This window comes from Dipodomys ordii, unplaced genomic scaffold (genome assembly GCF_000151885.1).
Source record: "Dipodomys ordii isolate 6190 unplaced genomic scaffold, Dord_2.0 Scaffold27, whole genome shotgun sequence".
NCBI lineage: Eukaryota > Metazoa > Chordata > Mammalia > Rodentia > Heteromyidae > Dipodomys > Dipodomys ordii.
Window position 1 is genome coordinate 9,760,251 of NW_012267243.1, and position 23,238 is coordinate 9,783,488.

The following is a 23,238-nucleotide window of genomic DNA, read 5'->3' on the forward strand; positions in this document are numbered from 1 at the left end:
TTTTTTGGTGCCAGTCCTGAGGTTTGAACTTACTGTCTCTGAACTTGTTTTGCTCAAGGCTAGCACTCTACCACTTGAGCAAGAGCTCCACTTCTGGACCTTTTTTTTTTTTTTTTTTCCCTCAGTAGTTTAGTGGAGATAAGAGATTCATGAACTTTCCTGCCCAGGCTGGTTGTAAAACAAACTGTGATCCTCAGTTCTTAGCCTCCTGAGTAGCTAGAATTACTGGTGCAAGCCACTGGTGCTGGCTTCATTTAGTTATTTTATTAGCTATTAGTTCACTTTGTGAAACCCCAGACAGTTGGGTGCTGGTGGCTCATGCCTGTAATCCTAGTTACTCAGGAGACTGAAATCTGAGAATTACTTGCTGTTTGAAGCCAGCCCAAGCAAGAAAGTCCATGAGATTCTTATCTCCAATTAACCACCAAAAAGCGAAAACAAAAACTTACAGTTCAATACTTTTATTATTCTAGACATCAGTTCTCATTTTCAAAATTGCAGTTATTAATAAATTAGTAGGTATTATTTAATATGCTCAAGCGGGAAGTGCAACAAGATGAGTTGCTGATATTAAAGTGATATTAAAGATTGTAGACTGGAGACTGGACTTATGATTCCATACTTTCAACATTTATTTGGAGTGAAAAACATGATACTTAAGTTTCTTTCTTTTTGTTTTCCAGGTTATATTTCACACTATGTGCTGACTGTATCTACAGAAGATATTTAAAAAAAGATAAACTTTTTTCAAAGATTTTGATTCCAGTGGAATCTTTGCTTTAGATTTGTGTGTGTGATTGTGTGTGTGTATGTCTGTGTGTGTTAGTGAATTGTAACTCCAGTAGCAATGCCTGTACAAGCTCCACAATGGACGGATTTCCTCTCCTGCCCAATTTGCACTCAAACTTTCGACGAAACAATTCGAAAGCCCATCAGTTTGGGCTGTGGCCATACTGTCTGCAAGATGTGCCTGAATAAACTCCACCGCAAGGCTTGCCCTTTTGACCAGACCACTATCAATACAGACATTGAGCTCCTCCCTGTGAACTCAGCATTGCTGCAGCTAGTGGGTGCTCAGGTAAGATGTATGACTTAATTTTTAAAATTGCATATGTATGTTATGTGTATTGTGTGTTCTTCTGGAGTAAAAATCTGTGGAATCAAAAAGACATTGCTTTAAGTAGGTGTAATTCTTTTCTGTACAATTCTAATCCTTTATATAGATGTGGCATTCCAAGGTTTTCGGTCATTTAATAGAAACCTCCATTTAATCTTGGGGTCAGTTTTTCAACAATTCTAGACATTTAGGTTACTAGGTAACCTTAGAGGTAAATCATAAGGACTTCTTAACAAGAAGGAAAATATTCATAAAAACATGTAACATACTCAATAGGAAAGGTGAAGCTGCTTCAGGAGATAGTTACTGAGATAGTAACTGAAATAGAAGATGAGAAACGTGACAAGAACTTTAGAGTACAACTTTTGGAAACTACTTCTAGAGAACAGGAACAAAAATTCCTGGATATTTAATATGAAAGTAGTTTGGTGATTCTGAAGGTAATACTTTGAAAGTGTTACATAAGTACTCTTAAATTAGAGATCCATGTGCTCTCAAGTTTTAAAGCCAAGAGAGGCATGTTTTTGAGAACTAATAAAACATCTGGATGAAATTACTAATTTGTATAGTATGCCTGAAATCCTTAAACAAAAGATTAATCTTCCTGTAAATTGCTATCATATAGCAAAGGTGATGTTACATATATTGGAGATAAAAGAGAATTTTTTTCTAGAGTTTTTTTCTTATTTAAAAGGAATGCTTATTTTATAAACCTACTTTGATATTACCAGAACCTCTAAATATTTGCTGAAAGGAAATGTAGTTGATTCTTTTTATTTTCTTTTTAATCTTAATTTTTTATTTAATTTGTTCTCTTTTTATATTGAAAGTCTAGTATGGTCTTTTGGAAAGATTTTTAGTCTCATTGGGGTTAAAATTTTAGAAATAATTACATTTTAATGGCAGACAGATTCTGTTAAGAAGCAGTGAAAGATAAGGAATTCAACAAAGTTCCTGGGTACAAAAATCAACATGCAAAAATAAATGAACATTTCTACATGCTAACAATAAACAACCTGAAGAGGAAATTAAGAAGTTTCATCAAAGAAACTGAAATACTTTAAAATAAATTTAATGAGGGAAATGTATACTCAATACTGTATAACATGGCTAAAACTGAACATGAATAAATTAAACTTGCGCAGATTTTTTTTTCCCTATGAAAGTTATTTCAGGGCTGGGAAGGTGGCTCAGTGGCAGAGCGCTTGCCTTGCAGGCATGAGGCCCTGGTTTTGATTCCTCAGCACCACATAATCAAAAAGAAAAAAGCCGGAAGTGGCGCTGTGGCTCAAGTTGTAGAGCGCTAGCCTTGAGCTGAAGAGCTGAGGGACAGCACTCAGGCCCAGAGTTCAGGCCCCACGACCGGACCCCCCCCCAAAAAAAAAGAGAGAAAGAAAGTTATTTCAGCCACAAACTAATACACTCTGCTGTTTTAATTTCAAAATCAAATGAAACTTATTTGGGCGGAAAAAAATAAGTGAAGGGGACTGGGAATGCAACTCTGTGGTAGAGCACTTGCCTAGCATGCTTGAGGCTCTAGGTTTAATTTCCAAGAGAAAAAAAGGGGAATAATGAAAAGGACTTGAATATCAATTTTCCCTAAGAAAGTGTGTTTATTAACACAAAATGATGGCCACCAACCCAAATCAAAACCAGAAAATTATTACTTCATACTTTCTAGGATGACTATCAAAAATGTAGAAAATAGAAAGTGTTGGGAAGAATATAAAGAAATAGAAACTCATATACATTTTGGTTGGAATAAAAGATAGTACAACAAATATGAAAGATTGTGTGGTAGTTTCTAAAAACAAATTGAAGTTGCTCTATATAACCAATTGGACTATATAACCAACCCATCAGTTCTGCTTAGGTGTATATACTTGAGAATTAAAACAAAGATGTTTATACACACATTTATAACAGTATTATTCAGAGAAACCAAACAATGAAAACAACCGAAAGCATCCATTGAAAAGGATGAAATAAATGTAGTATATTTGGAATATTATTTAATTTATGAAAGAGAATGAAATTCTTATGCATATAACAGTATGGAAAAATCTTGAAAACAGTCCAGGTGAAATCATCCAGGTACAAAAGGAAAAATATTGCGTGTTTAAACTCATACAAAATATCTAGAGTAGGTAAAAGTCATAGACATATAAAATAGAATATAGAAGTTACCCAAGCAGCAAAGGAAGATGAGATTGAGGAGTTTATGATTTCTTGGGTATAAAGATATTAAGGATGAAAATGTCATGGATGAAATTAGTGGTGATAGATGGAAAATATGAACATATTTAGTATATTTTACATACCTAAAAGTAGTTAAAATTGTAAATTTTCTGTTTATATACTTTGTCCCAATGTTTTGTAAAAGTAAAAATATACTGTTATGACATGAACTTTGTCCAGAAATACAAGTTTGGTTAAACTCCTAGAAATCAGTATCGCAATAGGATTTTTCTTTAATGTATGTATACCTAGTTATCTCAAGAGCCACAGAAAAGGCATTTGGCAAAATCTTACAGTTCCATCATTGAAAAACAAACAACAACAAAATAAAAAACTAAGAAACTTGGAAAAGAAGGAAGCTTTAAAAAAATTTTTTTTTGTCAGTTAATGGGTTTGAAAAAGTAACAGTAGTGTCCATGGGTGGACCCGAAGGAAATTTATTAAATTGGGTAGATAAAATGTATGAAAAACCCACTGCTAATGTTAAAATTATTGAGAATGGCAGATTCTAAGACTAAGACAAGAAGCATTTAGAATGAGACTGAGTATCTTGTGCTGGAAAGTAAAATGTTTAAATGCACAAAGTGAGGGGTCCATATTAAAGGCATAAGGAGTTAGAAAATTTTTCAGTGGCCAAAGCTGAAACACTCTCAATGAAATAAATACACTTATTTGATTGTAACACAAAGAATTAAAAAATCTTAAGAGTCTATATTGAAATTTATATGGAGGGAATAAACAAATCTCCAATGTAGAATTCCAAAGCAATTATTTATATACAGTACCTTAAAAGAGGTATAATGAAAGTATAGACTATGCATAATAACTTTTTTTTCTTTTTTTGGCCAGTCCTGGGGCTTGAACTTAGGGCCTTGGCACTGTCCCTGAGCTTCCTTTGATAAAGGCTAGCATTCTACCACTTGAACCACAGTGCCACTTGTGCCTTTTTCTGTTTATGTGATATTGAGGGATTGAACTCAGAGCTTCATGCATGCTAGGCAAGCACTCTACCACTAAGCTACATTCCTAGCCCCATAATAACTCTTAAAAAATGCAATTAGAGTCAGGAGCCGGTATCTCATGCCTGTAATCCTAGCTACTCAGGAGGCTGAGATCTGAGGATCGCTGTTCAAAGCCAGCCCAGGCAGGAAAGTCCATGAGACTCTGATCTCCAATAAACCACCAGAAAACTGGAAGTGGTGCTGTGGCTCAAGTGGTAGTGTGTTAGCCTTGATCAGCTGAGGGACAGTGCCCAGGCCCAGAGTTCAAGCCCCACAACACACACACACACACACAAATATAAATGCAATTAGTTGAGTTGGAATCTGGCTGAACACCTGATAGCAAGTACCAGGCTAGTAAATATGAGACTCTGAGTTCCTCCCTCAAAAAAATGTGATTAGGAGGTTGCTTAACTACCTTATGAAGTTCCACAAAGATACAGTTCTTCTTTTGCTTCAGGATTCATAGCTCCATTTCTTTTTATGTGTGTACCTATGATTTCATTTCATTCAAAGTTCAAGCAACTGTTATTGGAACTCCTGTTCCATAAAATGTATTTCTCAGTGTAGGATGATGACCTAGTAATTAGGAAAAGAGGTATATCAAGAGGATGTATCTGGAATAAGAAGGACACCTGAAAAGAATATACAGCTTGTTTTAAAGATTTTAAATTTTTAGACTAAAACACACACGTAGAACAGTCGTGGAATTATTCCAAACTTCTGGTGTTGCATATAAGTGTATAGGTAAAGAAAAGGCCCACAAAACTCCAATCAGTATCATAGAGTTCCAGTATAGATACCAGATCTTGAACTTAACTCTCTTTTCAACTCCATTGAGGCTCTACACAGAAGATGCAGGAGGAAAAAAGAAAGAGCTTTTTATTTCATCTAAGATGAATTATCACCTATTTTTTGTCCTTTTATTGTATATTGTACTGAAAAATAGTTGTCCCATTATACCACCACTTTGTTTATAACCATAGTAAGTCTTGTTATTAAAGATAGAAGAATTCATAGTTCTTCCTTTTTCACTTATGCAACATACCATGTAAATATAATGGTGCTGAAGAAAGAAGGGTAAACATAAGGAAAAGGAGATAAAACATGAGGAGTGGTAGCTCTTCCCTGTCAGTGACTATACAAGACTCAGCCCATGGCAAATGCTCAGTAAATATACAATCTTGGAATGACCAGACCGTAAGATTAAAAAAAAAAAAAAAAAGAGTACGAGAACTGATTTTTAAAAGGAAAGTTCAATTTAGATTATCTCAACTTTTCTCTTAGCCTAAAATTATCCCAAAAGAAGTAAAGTGTTTTAGAGAAACTGTAAGTTATTTCAACAAATTCTAATTGACTATTTACCAGACTTCTGAAATTCTGACTTTTATCTCTGTGACACTATGGTAATTGATTTTGTTTTCTGTTTTGTCTTATTTCCTTTATTCGGACACTCAGATTAAGTTTCTGAGTGAAAATGTGGTAATCTAATATATTTTGTGATAAAATAGAACTTTTTATGTATGACCTTATTCCAAAAAACATCTAACCTGAGTCTTTGGTTTTTAATTAAAATGAGAAAAACGTATGAAGAACATTCTACAACATACTAGTACTCTACAAACTGTCCAAGTCATGAAAAACAAGGAATGTTAAAAAAAAACTGTCAAAGAAAGCTTAAGAGATATATGAATATAAAATGTAAGGTGATATCTTGGATGGAATCCTGGAAGAAGAAAGGAAATAATATATTAAATTTGGCTTATTAATGTTAACAAGTGAATGGTAACAATGTAAGATGTTAATAATATTGAAAGCTAGTTGCAGGGTAATGGGAATTCTCTGTACTGTCTGCCATATTTCTTTAAGCCTAAAGTCAAATTTATCTAATGATGCAGTAAATATGTATCCAAAGATCACATTTTACTCCATAAATATATAAAATTTAATGTTTATCAATTTAGAAATAAAATTAAATAACAATCACTAGGCTCTCTGTTCCATCCAGCATTAAAAAAATTAATTTAAAAAATCTATTAGTAACTTATGACTTTCTACTCAATAGAATTACTACAAAAAAAAAAGTATGCGATAGGTATGGAAAATGGTCTTTGAGAGATTTCCAAAAGATTGAACATAGGAGTTTCCACTCAAAGGTATATGTACCCTAAAAACATATGCACATTAAAAACTGTGCACAAATGATCATAGAAGCATCATTCATAGTAATGAAAAACTAGTCTTAATATTTTATCAGTTGATGACTACATAAATAAAATATGATACAATCAAATACTGGACATTATTCAATAAAAATAATGATTTGCACCACAGCCTTTGATGACCCCTGAAAAAATTATGCTAAGCAAAAGAAGAAAATACCTATTATATGATTTTATTATTTGATTTATGTGAGAAATACACAATAGACAAATCAGTAGGAGCCATAGAAAATAGAGTTTGGGGAGGAAATGATGAAAGAGTTTGAGGTTTCTTTTTAGATAGGAAATGTTTTCAAATTGACTGTAGTGATAGTTATTCAATTATGAATGTACTAAAGATCACTGAATTATGTAATTTGTACCAGTCAATGATATAGCATGTAAATTTTTCTCTCAGCCTGGGGACAGAAAGTCCTCAAGCTCTTATCTTAACATGCCTGTAATCAAAGCAATGTAGCAAACTACATATAGGATCTAAGGCAAAAATGAGAAATGGCTATCCAAAAGATAATAAAAGCTAAACACTTGCCTGGCAAGAGCAAGGCACTAATGTCAAAACAAAAAAAGTAATAAGACAATGGAGTAGATAGATGTATGTTGGAAGAGGTATTTTGAAAGAATTTAATTTCCTAAGAGTTTGATATAAGCACAAAAATGTGTCAGTACATTTGCTGTACTACTAATTGAAACATTTGTTTGGTTTAGTCATGAATACTTAGAACTTTTCTGTGGTCACAGGTCCCTGAGCAGCAACCCATTACTTTGTGTAGTGGGGTTGAAGATACAAAGCATTATGAGGAAGCCAAGAAGTGTGTAGAAGAATTAGCATTGTACCTGAAACCGCTCAGCAGTGCTAGAGGTAAATCTCATTAATTGACTATACTAAGTAAAAATAATTTCCCTGGCTGGGCACTGGTGGCTCAACACCTGTAATCCTAGCTACTCAGGAGGCTGAGATCTGAAGATCGTGGTTCAAAGCCAGTCCAGGCAGGAAAGTCCTTGAGACTCCAATTAGCCACCAGAAAATCAGAAGTGGTGCTGTGGCTCAAGTGGTGGAGCACTAGCCTTGAGCTGAAGAGCCGAGGGACAGTGCCCAGGCCCAGAGGTCAAGCCTCACAACTGACAGGGAAAAAAAATAATAATTCCATTAAGCTAGTGGTGCTAGTGGCTGATGCCTTCTAGTTACTTGGCTGAGATTTGAGGATTGAGATTTGAAGCCAGTCTGGGCAGAAAAGCTGTTGAGATTCTATATCCAGTTAGCCAGCAAAGAAGCTGACCTGAGGATTATGGCCCAAGTGGTAGAATGCTAGCCATGAGTGTAAAAGCCAAGCAAGAGCATGAGGCTGACAGTTCAAGCCCAGGTTCAGTACACACATATATATACATGCAATACTGTCATTATAAAAATTGTAAGCTATAAGTAAATACCAAACAATACTTGAGGTAGTGCTAGAGATTGAACCTAAGGCATTATACATGCTAGGCAAGCACTTACCACTCAGCTGTACCCCATATATATTAAATGCTAATGACGTTATTGTAAAACAAACCTGCTTCATGCTAAGTAATATTACAAACCACATAAAATAATGTAATAAACTTAAGAGTTTATGTAATGTTGGGAACAATGAATGACTGTAGAAGTAAGTGTAAGTACACTAGTGAAAAAGGTCTTTCCATCTACCCTGCAGAGTCTGTCTTTTTCTCTGGCTTTAGATTTGTATGTAGGAGATAAGAAAGTTGCCATTACTAGCCTGGCACAATGGCTCATGCCTATAATCCTAGCTACTCAGGAGGCTAAGATCTGAGTATCACAGTTCAAAGCCAGCCTGATCAGAAAAGTCCATGAGACTCTTTATCTCCAATAAACCACCAGAAAACCAGAAGTGGCACTGTGGCTCAAGTGATAGAGCGCTCACCTTGAGCTGAAGAGCTGAGGAACAACACCCAGGCCCAGAGTTCAAGACCCACAACCGACCAAAAAAAAAAAAAAGTTGCCAGAAAGGGCTTGCGATGTAACTATAAAAGGAAGAAACCACTAGCAAAGATGTGCTGAGCTGTTTTGATTCCAGTCTTAATCATTAATATTTTCTGCCCTTGTTTTCTTCTGTAATTAAAATTAATAATGAAGTCAGGTGTTGTGGTTCATACCTATAATCTCGGGTACTTAGTAGACAGAGGCAGGAGGACCCTGAGTTTGAGGCCAGCCTGGGCAAAGTTAGAAAGCCCCTGTTCAAACAAACAAACAAAAAAAGAACTGAGGGCATGGTTTAAGTCGTAGAGCACTTGACTTATAAGTGGAAGACTAGGTTTGATCCCCAATGCCACAAAAAAGTTGTTTTGAATGTTATAATGAATAGTAAATTTACATGAAATAATATTTACATGTCGATTGTTGTATAGTTTTAAAAATGTTAATTAAATTTTACTTTTGTAGTTTTATTTTAAATATTCTAATAGGACCCAAAATATATACATAATTCAGAAATCATCAACGCATTTCTCCTGGATTGTAAAATTGCACTGTAAGCCCAGAAATAACTTCTTTATTCTCTTCTAAAGGAGTGGGTCTGAATAGCACTACTCAGAGTGTTCTGAGTCGCCCAATGCAGAGGAAGCTTGTGACACTAGTCCACTGCCAACTAGTGGAAGAAGAAGGCAGGATTCGTGCCATGAGGGCTGCTCGATCTTTAGGTGAACGAACAGTTACAGAGCTCATTCTCCAGCATCAAAATCCTCAACAACTCTCTTCCAATCTTTGGGCAGCAGTCAGGGCTAGAGGCTGCCAATTCCTTGGACCAGGTATATGATTCAAATTTGCAATTTATTCTAGGAGTCCTAAAAGTATAGTATAAAAACTTAAGTGATGTATAAACAACTGATTCCTTGGGATTTTCTCTTTATTATCAAATAACATGCTACTTTACAGCCCTAGCTTTAGTAATTCTGTATATGTTAGGTTTAATAGAGAACTTAATGCCAAAAGTTTTCACTTGGAGAAATTTTTTACTTATTTAAAGTATAATACGTTGTAAAAATCATTTTTTGTTTTGTCCATTAATTGATATTTGCAGAAACTATTATGTATTACATGAATGGATTTATCTAATCTCTACATGTGATAAATTCTGGTCCCATCCACTTTTTCCTAGCAATGCAGGAAGAAGCACTTAAGCTGGTTCTACTGGCTTTGGAAGATGGTTCTGCTTTGTCACGGAAAGTGTTGGTTCTTTTTGTGGTGCAAAGGTTGGAGCCACGGTTTCCTCAAGCTTCTAAAACAAGCATTGGGCATGTTGTTCAACTCCTTTATAGAGCCTCTTGCTTCAAGGTATGAATTTAAATTTATCTCTCTAACTTGAAAGGAAACTGTCTTTTCCCAAAGCATAAGTGGTAAAATTTTGAGTTTAAGAAAGTTATCTATACATTTTCAGAAAAATCTGAGCTGTTTTCTTTTTTCCTATTGGGGTTTGAGTTTATGTTTTTGTTTCTGTTTTTTTTTTTAACTTTAATTTCACAAAGAGGTTTCAGTTCAACATGTCAGTTTCTGAGTACAGTGCTTGATCAATGTCACCCAGTTTTTCTTAAAAGAAAATCTGAGGATCATGGTTCAAACAGGAAATCCATGAGACTCTTACATCCAGTTTACCACCAAAAAGCAAAAAGTGGAGGTATGGCTTAAGTGGTAAAGTGCCATCCTTGAGGAAAAAATACTTAAGATAATGCCCAAACCCTTGATTTCAAGCCCCAGTACTGGCACAAAAAAGAAAAAAGGAAAAAAAAAATCTAGGTTGTAGATTCTTTGAGTTAAATTCTATTACATTGTTGAGTTTTGAGAGGCATCAGAAGTTTTTCACAGTATTGGAAGATTGAATCCAGAGCCTCATTGCATGCTAGGCAAGTGGTCTACCCTGAGCTATATCTCCAACTTAAATTATTGGAAAAAACTGTATTTCCATTCAGACTGTAGACAGAATTGGTTTGAGAACGCCATTGAAGCAGGAGTAATTTTTATTTGGAGATATCGTCCTGGTTTAATTGTATATGCACAGTCTTAGAGCTCTAGTTACCATTTCAGTTTTAGTATTTTTTATCATGTGGGTATATTTTCTTTTCTTTTTTTCTTCTTTTTTTTGTCAGTCCTGGGGCTTGTACTCAGGGCCTGGGTACTGTCCCTAGGCTGCCTTTGCTCAAGGCTAGCATTCTATCACTTGAGCCATAGTGCCACTTCCGGCTTTTTCTGAGGAATCAAACCCAGGGCTTCATTGTATGCTAGGCAAGCACTCTAACCATTAAGCCACATTCCCAACCCTGGATATATTTTCTTATATTACAAATTGAATTAGCACTGCTTCAAACATTGCTGCCCCGTGTGTATCATTTATTTTTTATCCTGTTTTATTTTGCTGACGTATTACAACAAGGTTTCTTGCTTTTGACATCGTCTTAATAGCTATAAGAAAATCCATTCCTAAAATTTCTACATTCCTTCATCTGATACTATGTGGGAAGTGGGCCTCAGTTTTCCTTCAGGGCTCTGAAGCTGTCAAATCCCACAACTAAAATCACTTTAACTGGGTCAGATTGCTACCAAATCCAGTAACTTCTGTTGTGGTTAGATTAATGTGGTTTTACAGTGTAATTTGTAATTTAGAAAGTCTGCCTGCTTTTAGTACTGATTGTTCTCCATTAACAATAGCAGACCAAAAATGTCTAGTAAACTTAGAAAAAAAGGAAAAAGAAATATAGTTCTTCCCCTGTGAAAAATGATAAACCCAGAATACTCACAATGTGAACCTCTGTTAATCCTAACTAAAAGAATTAACAGTGGGCTGAGACTACTTCAGCAATAGAATGTTTGTCACGGGCATGTGTTAGGCCCTGGGTTCGATCCCAAGAAAGAAGAAAGGATGGGGAGGAGGGAGGGAAGAAGAGAAGGAGAGAAGAAATTTTTTTTTTTGGTGTGTGTGTGCGCGTGCGCACACGTGTTGTTATTGTTGCTGTTGTTTTTGAGACAGTTTCACTCTGTAACCCAGAGCCTGGCGCGGAGCCCTCCAGCCTCAGCCTCCTGAGTATTGATTACCATTGTAGGTATGTCAATTGTAGGATGTTAGTTAGGAAATAACATCCAAAATGTGTTGAAGACCAAATGCAAACAGCATGTTCTATCTTAATGAATTTCAGTTGGAATAGTGACAGAGTATAATTTTGTTTTTGTACTATAGTTCTTGACTTTTATCGATTTGGTCTTTCTATGAACTTTGTGAGAGAGAGAGAGAGAGACAGAGAAAGAGACAAAAATACGTGTGTGAGTGTGTGAGTACTGGGGCTTGAACTCAGTGTCTTGACCTTTTGTTTCTTTTTTTATTATTCAAAATTGGCTTTATAGACCATGATAATGACAATTTGCCTTGTGAAGGTTAAAATGTGTTTGTGACTTAGTAACTATTCCACAGTACTGTGAAATATGTGAAATTTATATAATTTATATAATCACCTGATTTCAATTAAAAAAAAAGAAGAGCCGGGGCATTGTTGGCTCAGGCCTGTAATCTTAGTTACTCAGGAGGCTGAGATCTGAGGATCACAGTTCAAAGGCAGTCCAGGCAGGAAAGTCTGTGAGACTCTTATCTCTAATAAACCACTCAGAAAACCGGAAGTGGTGCTGTGGCTCAAATGGTAGAGCACTCGCCTTGAGCTGAAGAGCTGAGGGATAGTGCCCAGGCCCAGATTTCAAGCCCCATGATTGACCAAAAAAAAAAAAAAAGAAGAAGAAGAAGGAAAGAAAAATGAGAGGAGTATGTTAGGAGCAATGGGTGACTGTGTTATCAGAAACATTGTACTCATATACTGTTTTGTAGAATGGGAACTTCTTTGTACAACCACTTAAAGATAATAAAAAATATTTTAAAAATGGCTTTCTACCACTTGAGTCATACCTCCAGTTCTAGATTTTTGCTGACTAATTGAAGACAAGAGTTTCGTGGATGTGTCCTCCTTGTCTGGCTTTGAACCATGATACTCAGATCTCAGCCTTCTGAGTAGCTAGAATTATAGACATGAGCCATAGTGGTTGGCTAGAACTTTTTTCTTTGCAAGTAAGAGCAAAATATAGTCTAAAATCTTAATATTAAGGTGACCTAGAATTCATAACTACACTATTCAATGATTTGTTATTTGTTGAGTAGAAAAAAATAGAAATTTTGTACTATAATAATATGAATCCTTGTGTGAATAAAGTTACCAATACAAAATATGTTAGAGAATAGGTGACCCTAGGCTAATAATTTTACTTTGATTTTTGAGTTTACTTTGGTTTGTTAAGCCTTTGTTCTAAATTTACTTGACTCAAAATGCGAGGTGAAAACAGTATTGCCAATAAGTTAAATGAATTAAGTGAGTGAATACAGTAATGTAATGATTAATTAGGTTTTAACATAATGGCTGACACATACTTAGTGCTCAATGAGTATAGGTGATATTTATTTTTTCCGTGTGTGTGTGTGTGTGTGTGTGTGTGTGTGTCTGTGTCTGTGTGTCTGTGTGTCTGTGTCTGTGTCTGTGTCTGTCTGTCTGTCTGTCCATGTACCAATACTAGGGCTTGTACTCAAGACATTGAGTGTTCTCATTTGGCTTTTTTGTGTAAGGCTAGCATTCTATCATGTGAGCTATATCTCTGTTTCTAGTTTTTTGCTGGTTATTTGGAGATAAGAGTCTCATGGACTTTTCTGTCTGGTCTGGCTTTGAACAATCCTCCGATTTGAGCCTCTAATTAGCTAGAATTACAGGCATAAGCCACCAGCACCCAACCACTGAAGTCTATTTATATTACTAAAAGATAATATCATTATTATAATCCAACATCTCAAACTTTACATTTCCCTGGTGGTGGCATATTTCACAAAACTCCATGGAGAAATTAAGCTAAGTGCAAATCATCTTTATTTATTTATTTTTTTGGTCCAGTTGTGGGGCCTGAACTCTGGGCCTGGGCGCTGTCCCTCAGCTCTTCAGCTCAAGACAAGTGCTCTACCACTTGAGCCACAGCGCCACTTCCGGCTTTTTGCTTATGTGGTGCTGAGGAATCGAACCCAGGGCCTCAGTCATGCAAGGCAAGCAAGGCATGCAAGGCTCTACCACTGAGCCACCTTCCTAGCCCCATCTTTAGAATCATACCTGCATCTGGAGTTTTCTAGGGATAAATACAGCTAGTTAAATGTCACTCAAGCCCTAAAGTCATGATCTACATGTATGGAGAAGAAGCTTTGTATTTTCACAATGAAGGTACTTGGACAACTATTTTCCTAAAAAAATACATATATAACCAAATATTGTATATGCATTTATGTGCTAAGTTCTAGCTAATTTTGAATTTCATTCCATATATTCAGTTTTCCTATAAGACCTACTCAGAAGATTTTGACATCTATAATGGGAGATGGTTTTTATTCATCATGATATATTCAGTTTTACCCTTGCTTTTTTGCTTATAAAACAATAATTTATTACATTAAAATTTGTGTTTTTTTATATAAACATACAAATTTTGGGGTTTTCCCCATGATGAGATTATTTGTGTTTTACTAGGTCACTAAACGTGATGAAGACTCTTCTTTGATGCAGCTGAAAGAAGAATTTAGAACATATGAAGCTCTGAGGCGAGAACATGACTCTCAGATAGTGCAGATTGCTATGGAAGCAGGTTTAAGAATTGCACCAGATCAGTGGTCCTCTTTGCTTTATGGAGACCAGTCTCACAAATCTCATATGCAGTCCATTATTGACAAGGTAAAGCTTCTTTTATTCCCTAGCTTCTTAGCCTAATCATGGAGTGTGGGTAATTTGTGATTTGATAGTTTTATCTATTCAACAAATGAGTATTAAGTGAATACTGAATGTCAGGCTTTTATAAATTGGATTCACTTTAAGTATCATGTCATAACTAATAGTATTGGTCATATAAATACATATTAATGTTGTATCTAGTACTTTTCTACATTATTTTAGATTCTCCTTTCTATTTTATCATTGCCCTCTCCCTTTATTAGTCTGAATTTGTGTTGGGGGGGCACACACACGCTCAGTATGTGACCATGGAGAGAGGGGGAGGTGACTTTCAGGTGTGCTAGTTACCTAGGTGACACAGATAGTGGACAGAAATTTAGCCAAGAAGAGGGAGGAGTCTGTCCTGCCTTCCCAGGTTAGACCTTACCTGTATGTGTTTTTGTGCATCTTGAGCTTTGAAACTCAGGGCTTAGGCACTGGCCCTGAGCTTCTTTGCTCAAGGCTAGCTCTACCATGTGAGCCACACCTTCACTTCAAGTTTTTAATGGTGAGTTGGAGTCTCATGGACTTTCCTGCCTTGGACTGGCTTCAAACTACAGTTTCCTGATTAGCTAGGATTACAAGCATGAGTCCACAGCACTGGTGGATCAGAATATTGTATACAATGTGCTAAGTTATGGATATAGATTAATTGAATTTGTTAAGGTAATAGATAATTCAGTCTGGCAGTGTAGGGTATGTTTAACTTTAGTAACTTACAAAAATAATCATGAAACTGTAAGCAAATCTTATTTTTATCTTTATTTTTTTAAGTTGCAGACCCCAGCCTCTTTTGCACAAAGTGTTCAAGAACTAACAATTGCTCTCCAGCGGACTGGAGATCCAGCAAACTTGAACCGACTAAGACCCCATTTGGAACTGTTAGCAAACATTGACCCTAGTCCAGGTAAACCCAAGGAAATGAGTGGAGTATCTTATGTGTGTCCTAAGTGCTGGTAGTGATACTCAAATTATCTTTTGTTACATTCCTTTAGAATTTCCCAGAAGTTTTCTGTAGAATTTTAATTTTTGCCCCAAATCTTATCCCTCTTTATCTCATTAGCTTATTTGAACTAGTATTTATTTAATACTTTTAAAATATTGTGATGCTCATCTTTCTTGGAAAATAGATTCGCTGGGTTCTTTATGTTTCTTCTATCACAAAATTGTGCTCTTACCTTTCCTACCTCTTTTTCAAAAAAAGAGGTTTTTCTTATTTTGTATCTTAGTTGCATTTCATTGATCTCATTTTTACCTTATTCGTAATATCTTGTTTTTAAATACCCTCTCTTGCACATCTTTACCTTGTCAGTATTTTCCAGTCTCTTTGCCTCTTTGACCTGAAAACACACCCAATCTTTTATCCTGATAATACTTCTAAGATATTTGAGCTTCTTTCACAGTGTTTGTCCTACTACTGAACAGAAACTCTCAATATTTACTAGTCTCTCATTCCAAAGACTTCTTGTCAGTCCTTAAATTACTTCCTTTGTCTTCTGCCTTCAATGTTAACTGATAATGTTGACATCTTTAGTATAGAAACTCTTATGTCTTGTACCTGACTTATCCTCTTCAGCCCACAAAGGTATAATTAGTTTGTCCTCTTGGAATTTTATGTCTTCTGTAGTCTGTGTTGATAGAATTTTATTCATTCATAGTATCAATATTACCTCTATGGAAATTGACTACCAAAATTCTTAGCACTGTTATTTCTTCAGTCTCCCCTAATCCATTTTCCAAATGCTTGCTGAGATTCATTATTATCTGGTCTGTGTTTCAAATCAGATGATCTTCATTTCATGCCTACTTTTCCAAACCTGTGCTTCTAACTTGCTTTGTATCTTTTCTTTCACTGGTGGTACATAGCTCATATATGAAAGCCTCATTCCTTTCCTCTGAGACTTAATGCTTTACAATTTCCCCTTCTGTTCTTCCAATCCAGTCTACCTACTGCTGCAAAGTAAATCACATGTCTGATATTATTCTACACTTAGAAATCGTCAGTGACACACCATTGCTTGTAAAATAAGGTTGAAAACTCATGATTACAGCATTCAGAACTATCTTTTCATTACCCTATTTTTTGTCAATTTACTTCCAAAATTGTTTCAACCAAACCAAAAAGGGGATAGTCCTAAAACCATTTCCACTCTCACTTTGACTATCCTGAGCAATTAAAAAAGCAATTAAACATATTAACCCCTCTACTGTTCTTGTATAGTAGTGGATAAATTGGCTACTCTGTACTATTTTCACCTGATCAAGTATGTACCTCCAGTATCCTCTTTTTCATGTCATCACTTTTCCTTCTCTAGTATCTCTGTGCTCTGCAAATGTACTGTTCCTTTTCATCATACTTTTTTCTCCCCATATCTCATCTATCTATCATCATATTTTTCTTTCTTTCTTTTTCTTTTTTTTGTCATCGTGGGGCTTGAACTCTGGGCCTGCACTGTCCCTCAGCTCTTCAACTCAAGACTAGCACTCTACCACTTGAGCCACAGCGCCACTTCTGGTTTTTTGGCAGTTAACAATGATGTATCTAATAGGCAAGTCTTGCATCTTTACATAAAGCTGATAATAACCACCCCTTTAGATAAGAGACCTGCTCTTGAGTTCTGCTTAGTCCCTGTCACTCTTTTGTGTCTTTGGTACTAATGATCTAATGACAGTTGCCATTGTTGTCTTTACATAGTTCCTTTTCTTTCTGGGTATTTTAGTTTGAAGCCCAAGATTCTAAATGATTTATCCATTCCTTTAAAGTGATAGGTTTCTAAGTTATTGTTTGAAAGTTATATAATTCTTTGATTTTTGTTAAAGAGTGATAGCACTCCTTTATTAGTGTAATATTTGACAAAATATTGAATACCATTATAGTTCAGCAATTTTTAAAAATAATTTATTGTATAGATGCTCCTCCTCCTTCTTGGGAACAGCTGGAAAATGGCCTGGTTGCTGTGCGTACAGTGGTACATGGGCTGGTTGATTACATCCAGAATCACAGTAAAAAAGGAGCAGATCAACAGCAGGTAAGAGGGGCTAGTTCAAAATTTATAAGTAAGCCACTATCAGTGTATCTTGAAACTACACTAAAGCCACTGTGGATAGATCTACCAATAAAAAGCCAAAAGAGCTGGGAACCGGTGGCTGGCTCGCCCCTGTAATCCTAGCTAATCAGGAAGCTGAGATCTGAGGATCGCAGTTCAAAGCCAGTCCGTGAGACTCTTATCTCCAATAAACCACTAGAAAACCGGAAGTGGCGCCGTGGCTTAAGCCATAGAGTGCTCACCTTGAGCTGCTGAATAGCTAAGGGACAGCACCCAGACCCAGAGTTCAAGCCCCACGACCAACCAAAAAAAAAAAGCCAAAAGAGATAACATGAATATTTTGAAACTCTCACTGTTGAAACTGTAAATTACCATGGTTAACATCCAACCTACTAGAGTTTTTTTTGTATGTTTTTTTTATTGTAAAAATACTGTACACAGAGGGGTTACAATTACATGAGCAAGGTAATGAGTACATTTCCTATTGAACATTGTTGCCTCCTCCTTTGTTTTTCCCCTACCATACCTTCCCTCCCATCTGTACTAGTTTTGCTTAGTTATTTTTCTGACATTATGAAAATTAATCTAATGTGCTAGAGTTAATTCCACATAGGAACTTTTGGTAGAAAAATTCTGTGATAAAATTAATTCCATTTAAATTTGAGTATGAAATTTCAGTTTGACAATATATTTTACTTTTTACTAATCATGCTATATTTTCACTGTGTTCTCATATGTATAGATTCTATAATGTCTTTTATACTAGTGGACCAACACTTGTTCCGTTTTATTCTCGGATTTGAACTCAGGACCTTGCACTTGCTAGACAGGTGATCCACCACTGGAGTCATGCACCAGCCATTTTTTGTATTTTATTTTTCAGTAGGGTCTCACATTTTTTGGACTGTGATCCTTCTACCTATGTCTCTTACATAGTTGGGAATACAGACATGAACATTCTTAGCTTTTTTTTTTTTTTTTTTTTACTGTGAAAATACCATACAGAGGAGTTACAATTACATGGGCAAGGTAATGAGTACATTTCTTGTCAAGCATTGTTACCTCCTCCTTTGTTTCCCCTTCGCATCCCTTCCCTTCCCTCCTACCCCCCATTCCCAGCTTGTTGAAGTGAAGTCTTAATAACTTTTTTCTGGGTCTTGAGCAGATCCTCCAGATCTTTGCCTCCTGAGTAGCTATGACTGCCCCTTTTTCTCAAATGTTTTTAAAGAAGATGTGTCAGTAAAATAAAATTATTTTATTCCCAGTAATTTTAGTTTATCTTCAGGATTTATTTTAGTTTCATAAGAGTTTCCATTTTGTAATGGTAAGTTTGTAAACTTGAAAATCATTATTTTGGGGTTGGGGATTTAGCTCAGTAGAAGAGCACTTGCCTGGCAAGTACAAGGCCCTGAGTTTGATCCTCAGCTCTGGAAAAAAGTAAAAACAAAAACAACCCCCCCCCCCAAAAAAAAACCCTCATTATTTGACTTGGATTTAGTAAATATGTACATTTGATTATTTAACATAATATCTTTTCTTTGAAAAGTCAAGAAATATAAAAAGTCTCTGCCTAATAAGTAGAATAATGTGAATGTAATTTTTCCTAATTAGTCTAACCACTGACTGGAGCTTTATTTTATAATTAAGAAATAAGAAAAACCCCAAACTTTTAACTTGTGTCATGGAAAATATAAAAATGTGACATCTTCAAAGTATTCCATAAAGTAATAAAATACACTGAATTTGGTTGAGTTCAGTTGAGTGTTGCATTTGATACTAACTTCCAAAAACATCTTCCTGCCGTATCCCTGAGTTGTAAATAATCAGTTTAATTTGTAGCTTTGGACATTTGTAGGCCCTAGGTAAATATGTATGTGGGTGGGTGCTTGTATTAGTACCAGAACTTGAACTTAGGGCCTTACCCTCTTGTTCAGCTTGCTTGCTCACAACTGGCACTATCACTTGAACCATGCCTTCAGACTTATATTTTGCCGATTAATTGTAAATGGAGTGTCAAAAACTTCTCTGCCTAGGCTGCTAAGTGTCAGCCTCCTGATTAACTAGGATTCTAGGCATGAGGCACCAATACCCAACTCCTGAGTAAATTCTCTGTATGTGTGCATGAATGCAAGTGTGCATGCATACACATGCATGCATGTGCACATGTACTGAGTCTTAAACTCAAGACCCGGGTGCTGTCTCTTAGTTTCATTGTTCAAGGCTAGTGCTCTATTACTTGCTCCACAGTTCCACTGCTGCTTTTGTGTGGGGGTGATGGTGGGGTGGGGGCTGTTTATTGGAAGATAACAGAGTCACATTTTCCTATCCTGTCCTGTGGCTTCAAACCTTAATCCTCAGATCTCAGCATTCTGAGTAGTTAGGATCATGTGAGCCATTGGCACTGGTTTCTTAATAAATTCTTTTTTTTTAATATTTTTATTTTTTGTGATGTTAACGTTTTTGTTGTTGTTGTTGTTTGCCAGTCCTGGGACTTGAACTCAGGGTCTGGGCACTCTCCCTGAGCTTCTTTTTGCTTAAGGCTAGCACTCTACCACTTGAGCCACAGCACCACTTCTGGCTTTTTCTGGTATGTGGTACTGAGGAATTGAACCCAGGGCTTGGTGCATGCTAGGCAAGCACTCTACCACTGAGCCACATTCCCAGACCCTTAATAAATTCTTATGCATTGTAGAGGTAGGGAACTTTTTTTCTGCCAAGAGGCATTTGAATAGTATAACATCATTCACAGGCCATACAAAGTTATTATCACAGGCAAAGGCTTCGGGAACTAATGAAAAGCACTTGAGAAGCCTACTTGTCTGTCCTGTCAGGTACCAGATAATTTTGCTGACTTTATGTGACATACCGGCCAATTGTTCCCCAGCCCTTATCAAATTATAGGGCCTTTGTCATCTTTGTTGTGTTTTTATACAACTATATGTAGCTATCTGAATGCTATATAAAACAGACATTAGAAGAGTTGATATATTTGAAAGTATTTAACTCCATTTTCCATGATTAAACTTGGAAAGATCATAAAGGTTTTCTGAAATTTAATCACGAATTTATGCAAATACAAGTTTTAAGTACTACTTTTTAATTTATTTTTGAGGGGTTGGGAATGTGATTTAGTGGTAAAATGCTTGCCTAGCATGCATGAAGCCCTGGGTTCGATTCCTCTGTACACATGAACAGAAAAAAAGCCTGAAGTGGTGCTGTGGTTCAAGTGGTAGAGCACTAGCCTTGAGCCAAAGAAGTTTAGAGACCAGGCCCTGAGTTCAAGCCCCATGACAGGCAAAAAAAAAAAAAAAATTTTTTTTGAACTCTGAGCATCAGGCAGAACAATTTTTCCAGCACCTCTGCTCTGAGTATTTTAAGCATTAGATTTAATCCATAAATTATTCACTTAGATTATCAAAATAGTAAACTGGCAACATAAAATTAGACGTACTTGGCTTTTGCTTTATGTGTGATAATTTTATTTTTGTCTTAGCCCCCACAGCATAGCAAATATAAAACCTATATGTGTCGAGATATGAAGCAGAGAGGAGGGTGCCCTCGGGGTGCCAGCTGTACGTTCGCACACTCACAAGAGGAACTGGAAAAGTAAGTGTAAAAATTATGAGATTGAACCTTTGGAATAAGGTATAAGTAGAATAATTTGTTGACTGTGAAATACAAAAAGAATAGTTGCATTCTCTTCAATGAATAGGACATTTTTACAATTAATACATTTTTTTAAGTTTCTTTGGCTTTTATTACATTGTTCTGATTAGACTTGTATTACATTATTCTGGAAACTTATAATTAACAAAATTCTCAACATGAGGCATTTTTCACTACCAAAAAATCCTAAATTTGTAGTGAATTTCATCAATTTTAAGTTTTTATTAATGTATTTATTAAAGGGCCTAGCAGTTGTAAATAGATTTGTTTTCATTGTTCAGGATGAGAATACTGGAATTTGATGACCCTAGTTATTTTGGGCTTTTTGGTTTTCCTTCTGTTAGATTTAGAATAGGTGTGCTTTCTTTTACAATAGCATCTGTTTAAATTTGGTCATTGTGTTATATTGTTTGTATTTACCTGCTTTTAAAATAACTTAAACTGTCATTGAACTTAGGATGATGGAATTTATTGCCATGCCCACGTTATTCTTTTGTTGTAGTTGTTTTTTTTTTTTTGGGTCCAGTTGTGGGGCCTGAACTCTGGGCTCGGCGCTGTCCCTCAGCTCTTCAGCTCAAGGCTAGTGCTCTACCACTTGAGCCACAGCGCCACTTCCGGCTTTTTTTTTCTTTTTGCTTATGTGGTGCTGAGGAATCGAACCCAGGGCCTCATGCATGCAAGGCAAGTGCTCTACCACTGAGCCACCTTCCCAGCCCAGGTTATTCTTTTGTTTATTTTTTTGCTGGTACATGCTGGTTTGAACTTAGGGCTTCCTACTTGATCAACTTGCTTGTTCATCTGATACACTACCACTTGAGCCACATTTCCAGCCCTGCTTTTTGATTATTTTGGAGATAGAGTATCAAAGCTAGCTCCATATTCTCTGATCTCTGCTTTCTCCATAGCTAGAATTATGGGTATGAGTTATTTGAGCTTTGCTTATTCATAATTTTTAATTATCCTGGGAATACTTTTGAGAAAAAGTAAAATATTTCAGGCTGTCTTCAGATGATTTTGCTACCATTCCTCAAATAAGTTCTAGAAATTAGAATTTCAACAAATCTTAAAGTAAAAATATTACTAACATGATTAGTAATGTTATGCTGATTAAATCACAAAATTCGTTGCTGCTTGAGATTTGATACAAAATACACACATATAGTTCTCAGGTTGATGGAGCCATTGGGTTTGTTTTTTTTCTTTTCCTTGCTCTTCTTTTTGGATAGGACTTGTGATTTGAACTTAGGGCCTTGCACCAACTAGGCTGGCACATACTGCTGAGCTCCACTTTCACCATATTTTTGGAGTAGGGTCTTGGTTCTTACCTAGGCAAGAATTTCTAGAAAATAATATTAAGTACACTTTATTTCTTGGATTTTCTTATTTTCTTTTAATCATTATTATAAAGGTGATGTACAGAGGGGTCAGTTTCATAAGTCAGGTAATGAGTACATTTCTTTTTGGGCCATGTCACCCCTTCCTTTGCTCTTCCAGTTTTCTTCCCTGTCTTCACCCACAAGTATAGTTCCTTTCTCTCTCTTTCTCTCTCTCTTTCTCTCTCTCTTTCTCTCTCTCTTTCTCTCTCTCTCTTTCTCTTTCTTTCTCTCTCTCTCTTTCTTTCTTTCTTCCATTCCTTTCGTTCCTTTCATTCTTTTCTTTCTTTCTTGTGGTGGTCGTGGAGCTTAAACTCAGGGCTTAGGCACTGTCCCTGAGCTCTTTTGCTCAAGGCTAGCCCTCTACTACTTTGAGCTACAGGGCCACTTCTGGTTTCTTGGTGGTTAAATGGAGATAAAAAGTCTCAGAGACTTTTCCTGCCCTGGCTGGATTTGAACGGTGATCCTCAGACCTCAGCCTTCTGAGTTGCTAAGATTACAGGCGTGAGCCAATAGTGCCTGGCTATAGTTCATTTTCAACATAGTGTCTAGTGAGTACCACTGCTGCATTTATTCACCCTTTGTCCACCCATTTCTGTGTCTCCACTTACACTTCCAAAGACAGATAAATGAATAAAAAAGACAAAAAGAAAACAAAAACAACAATAAAGAAAAAAACTTTCCGTTTCCTTGAGTTCATATAATATTTTATATGATCAGTGGTACATAGGCATTTTTTTTTGGAGGTCTGGT

At 36.1% G+C, this 23,238-nt stretch overlaps 1 protein-coding gene across 1 annotated transcript in view; it reads left to right on the forward strand.

Moving 5' to 3' along the window:
• The first annotated feature begins 682 nt into the window (after window positions 1–682).
• The window catches only part of Rc3h1 (ring finger and CCCH-type domains 1), a 48,727-nt gene continuing 26,171 nt past the window's right edge, over window positions 683–23,238 (forward strand). The window contains exons 1-8 of the mRNA XM_013015769.1: window positions 683–1,078; window positions 7,317–7,437; window positions 9,141–9,380; window positions 9,731–9,906; window positions 14,163–14,363; window positions 15,174–15,306; window positions 17,310–17,428; window positions 20,940–21,052. Coding sequence (XP_012871223.1) covers window positions 848–1,078; window positions 7,317–7,437; window positions 9,141–9,380; window positions 9,731–9,906; window positions 14,163–14,363; window positions 15,174–15,306; window positions 17,310–17,428; window positions 20,940–21,052 — 1,334 coding nt within the window. The 5' untranslated portion in view covers window positions 683–847. The remainder of the gene's footprint in view (window positions 1,079–7,316; window positions 7,438–9,140; window positions 9,381–9,730; window positions 9,907–14,162; window positions 14,364–15,173; window positions 15,307–17,309; window positions 17,429–20,939; window positions 21,053–23,238) is intronic.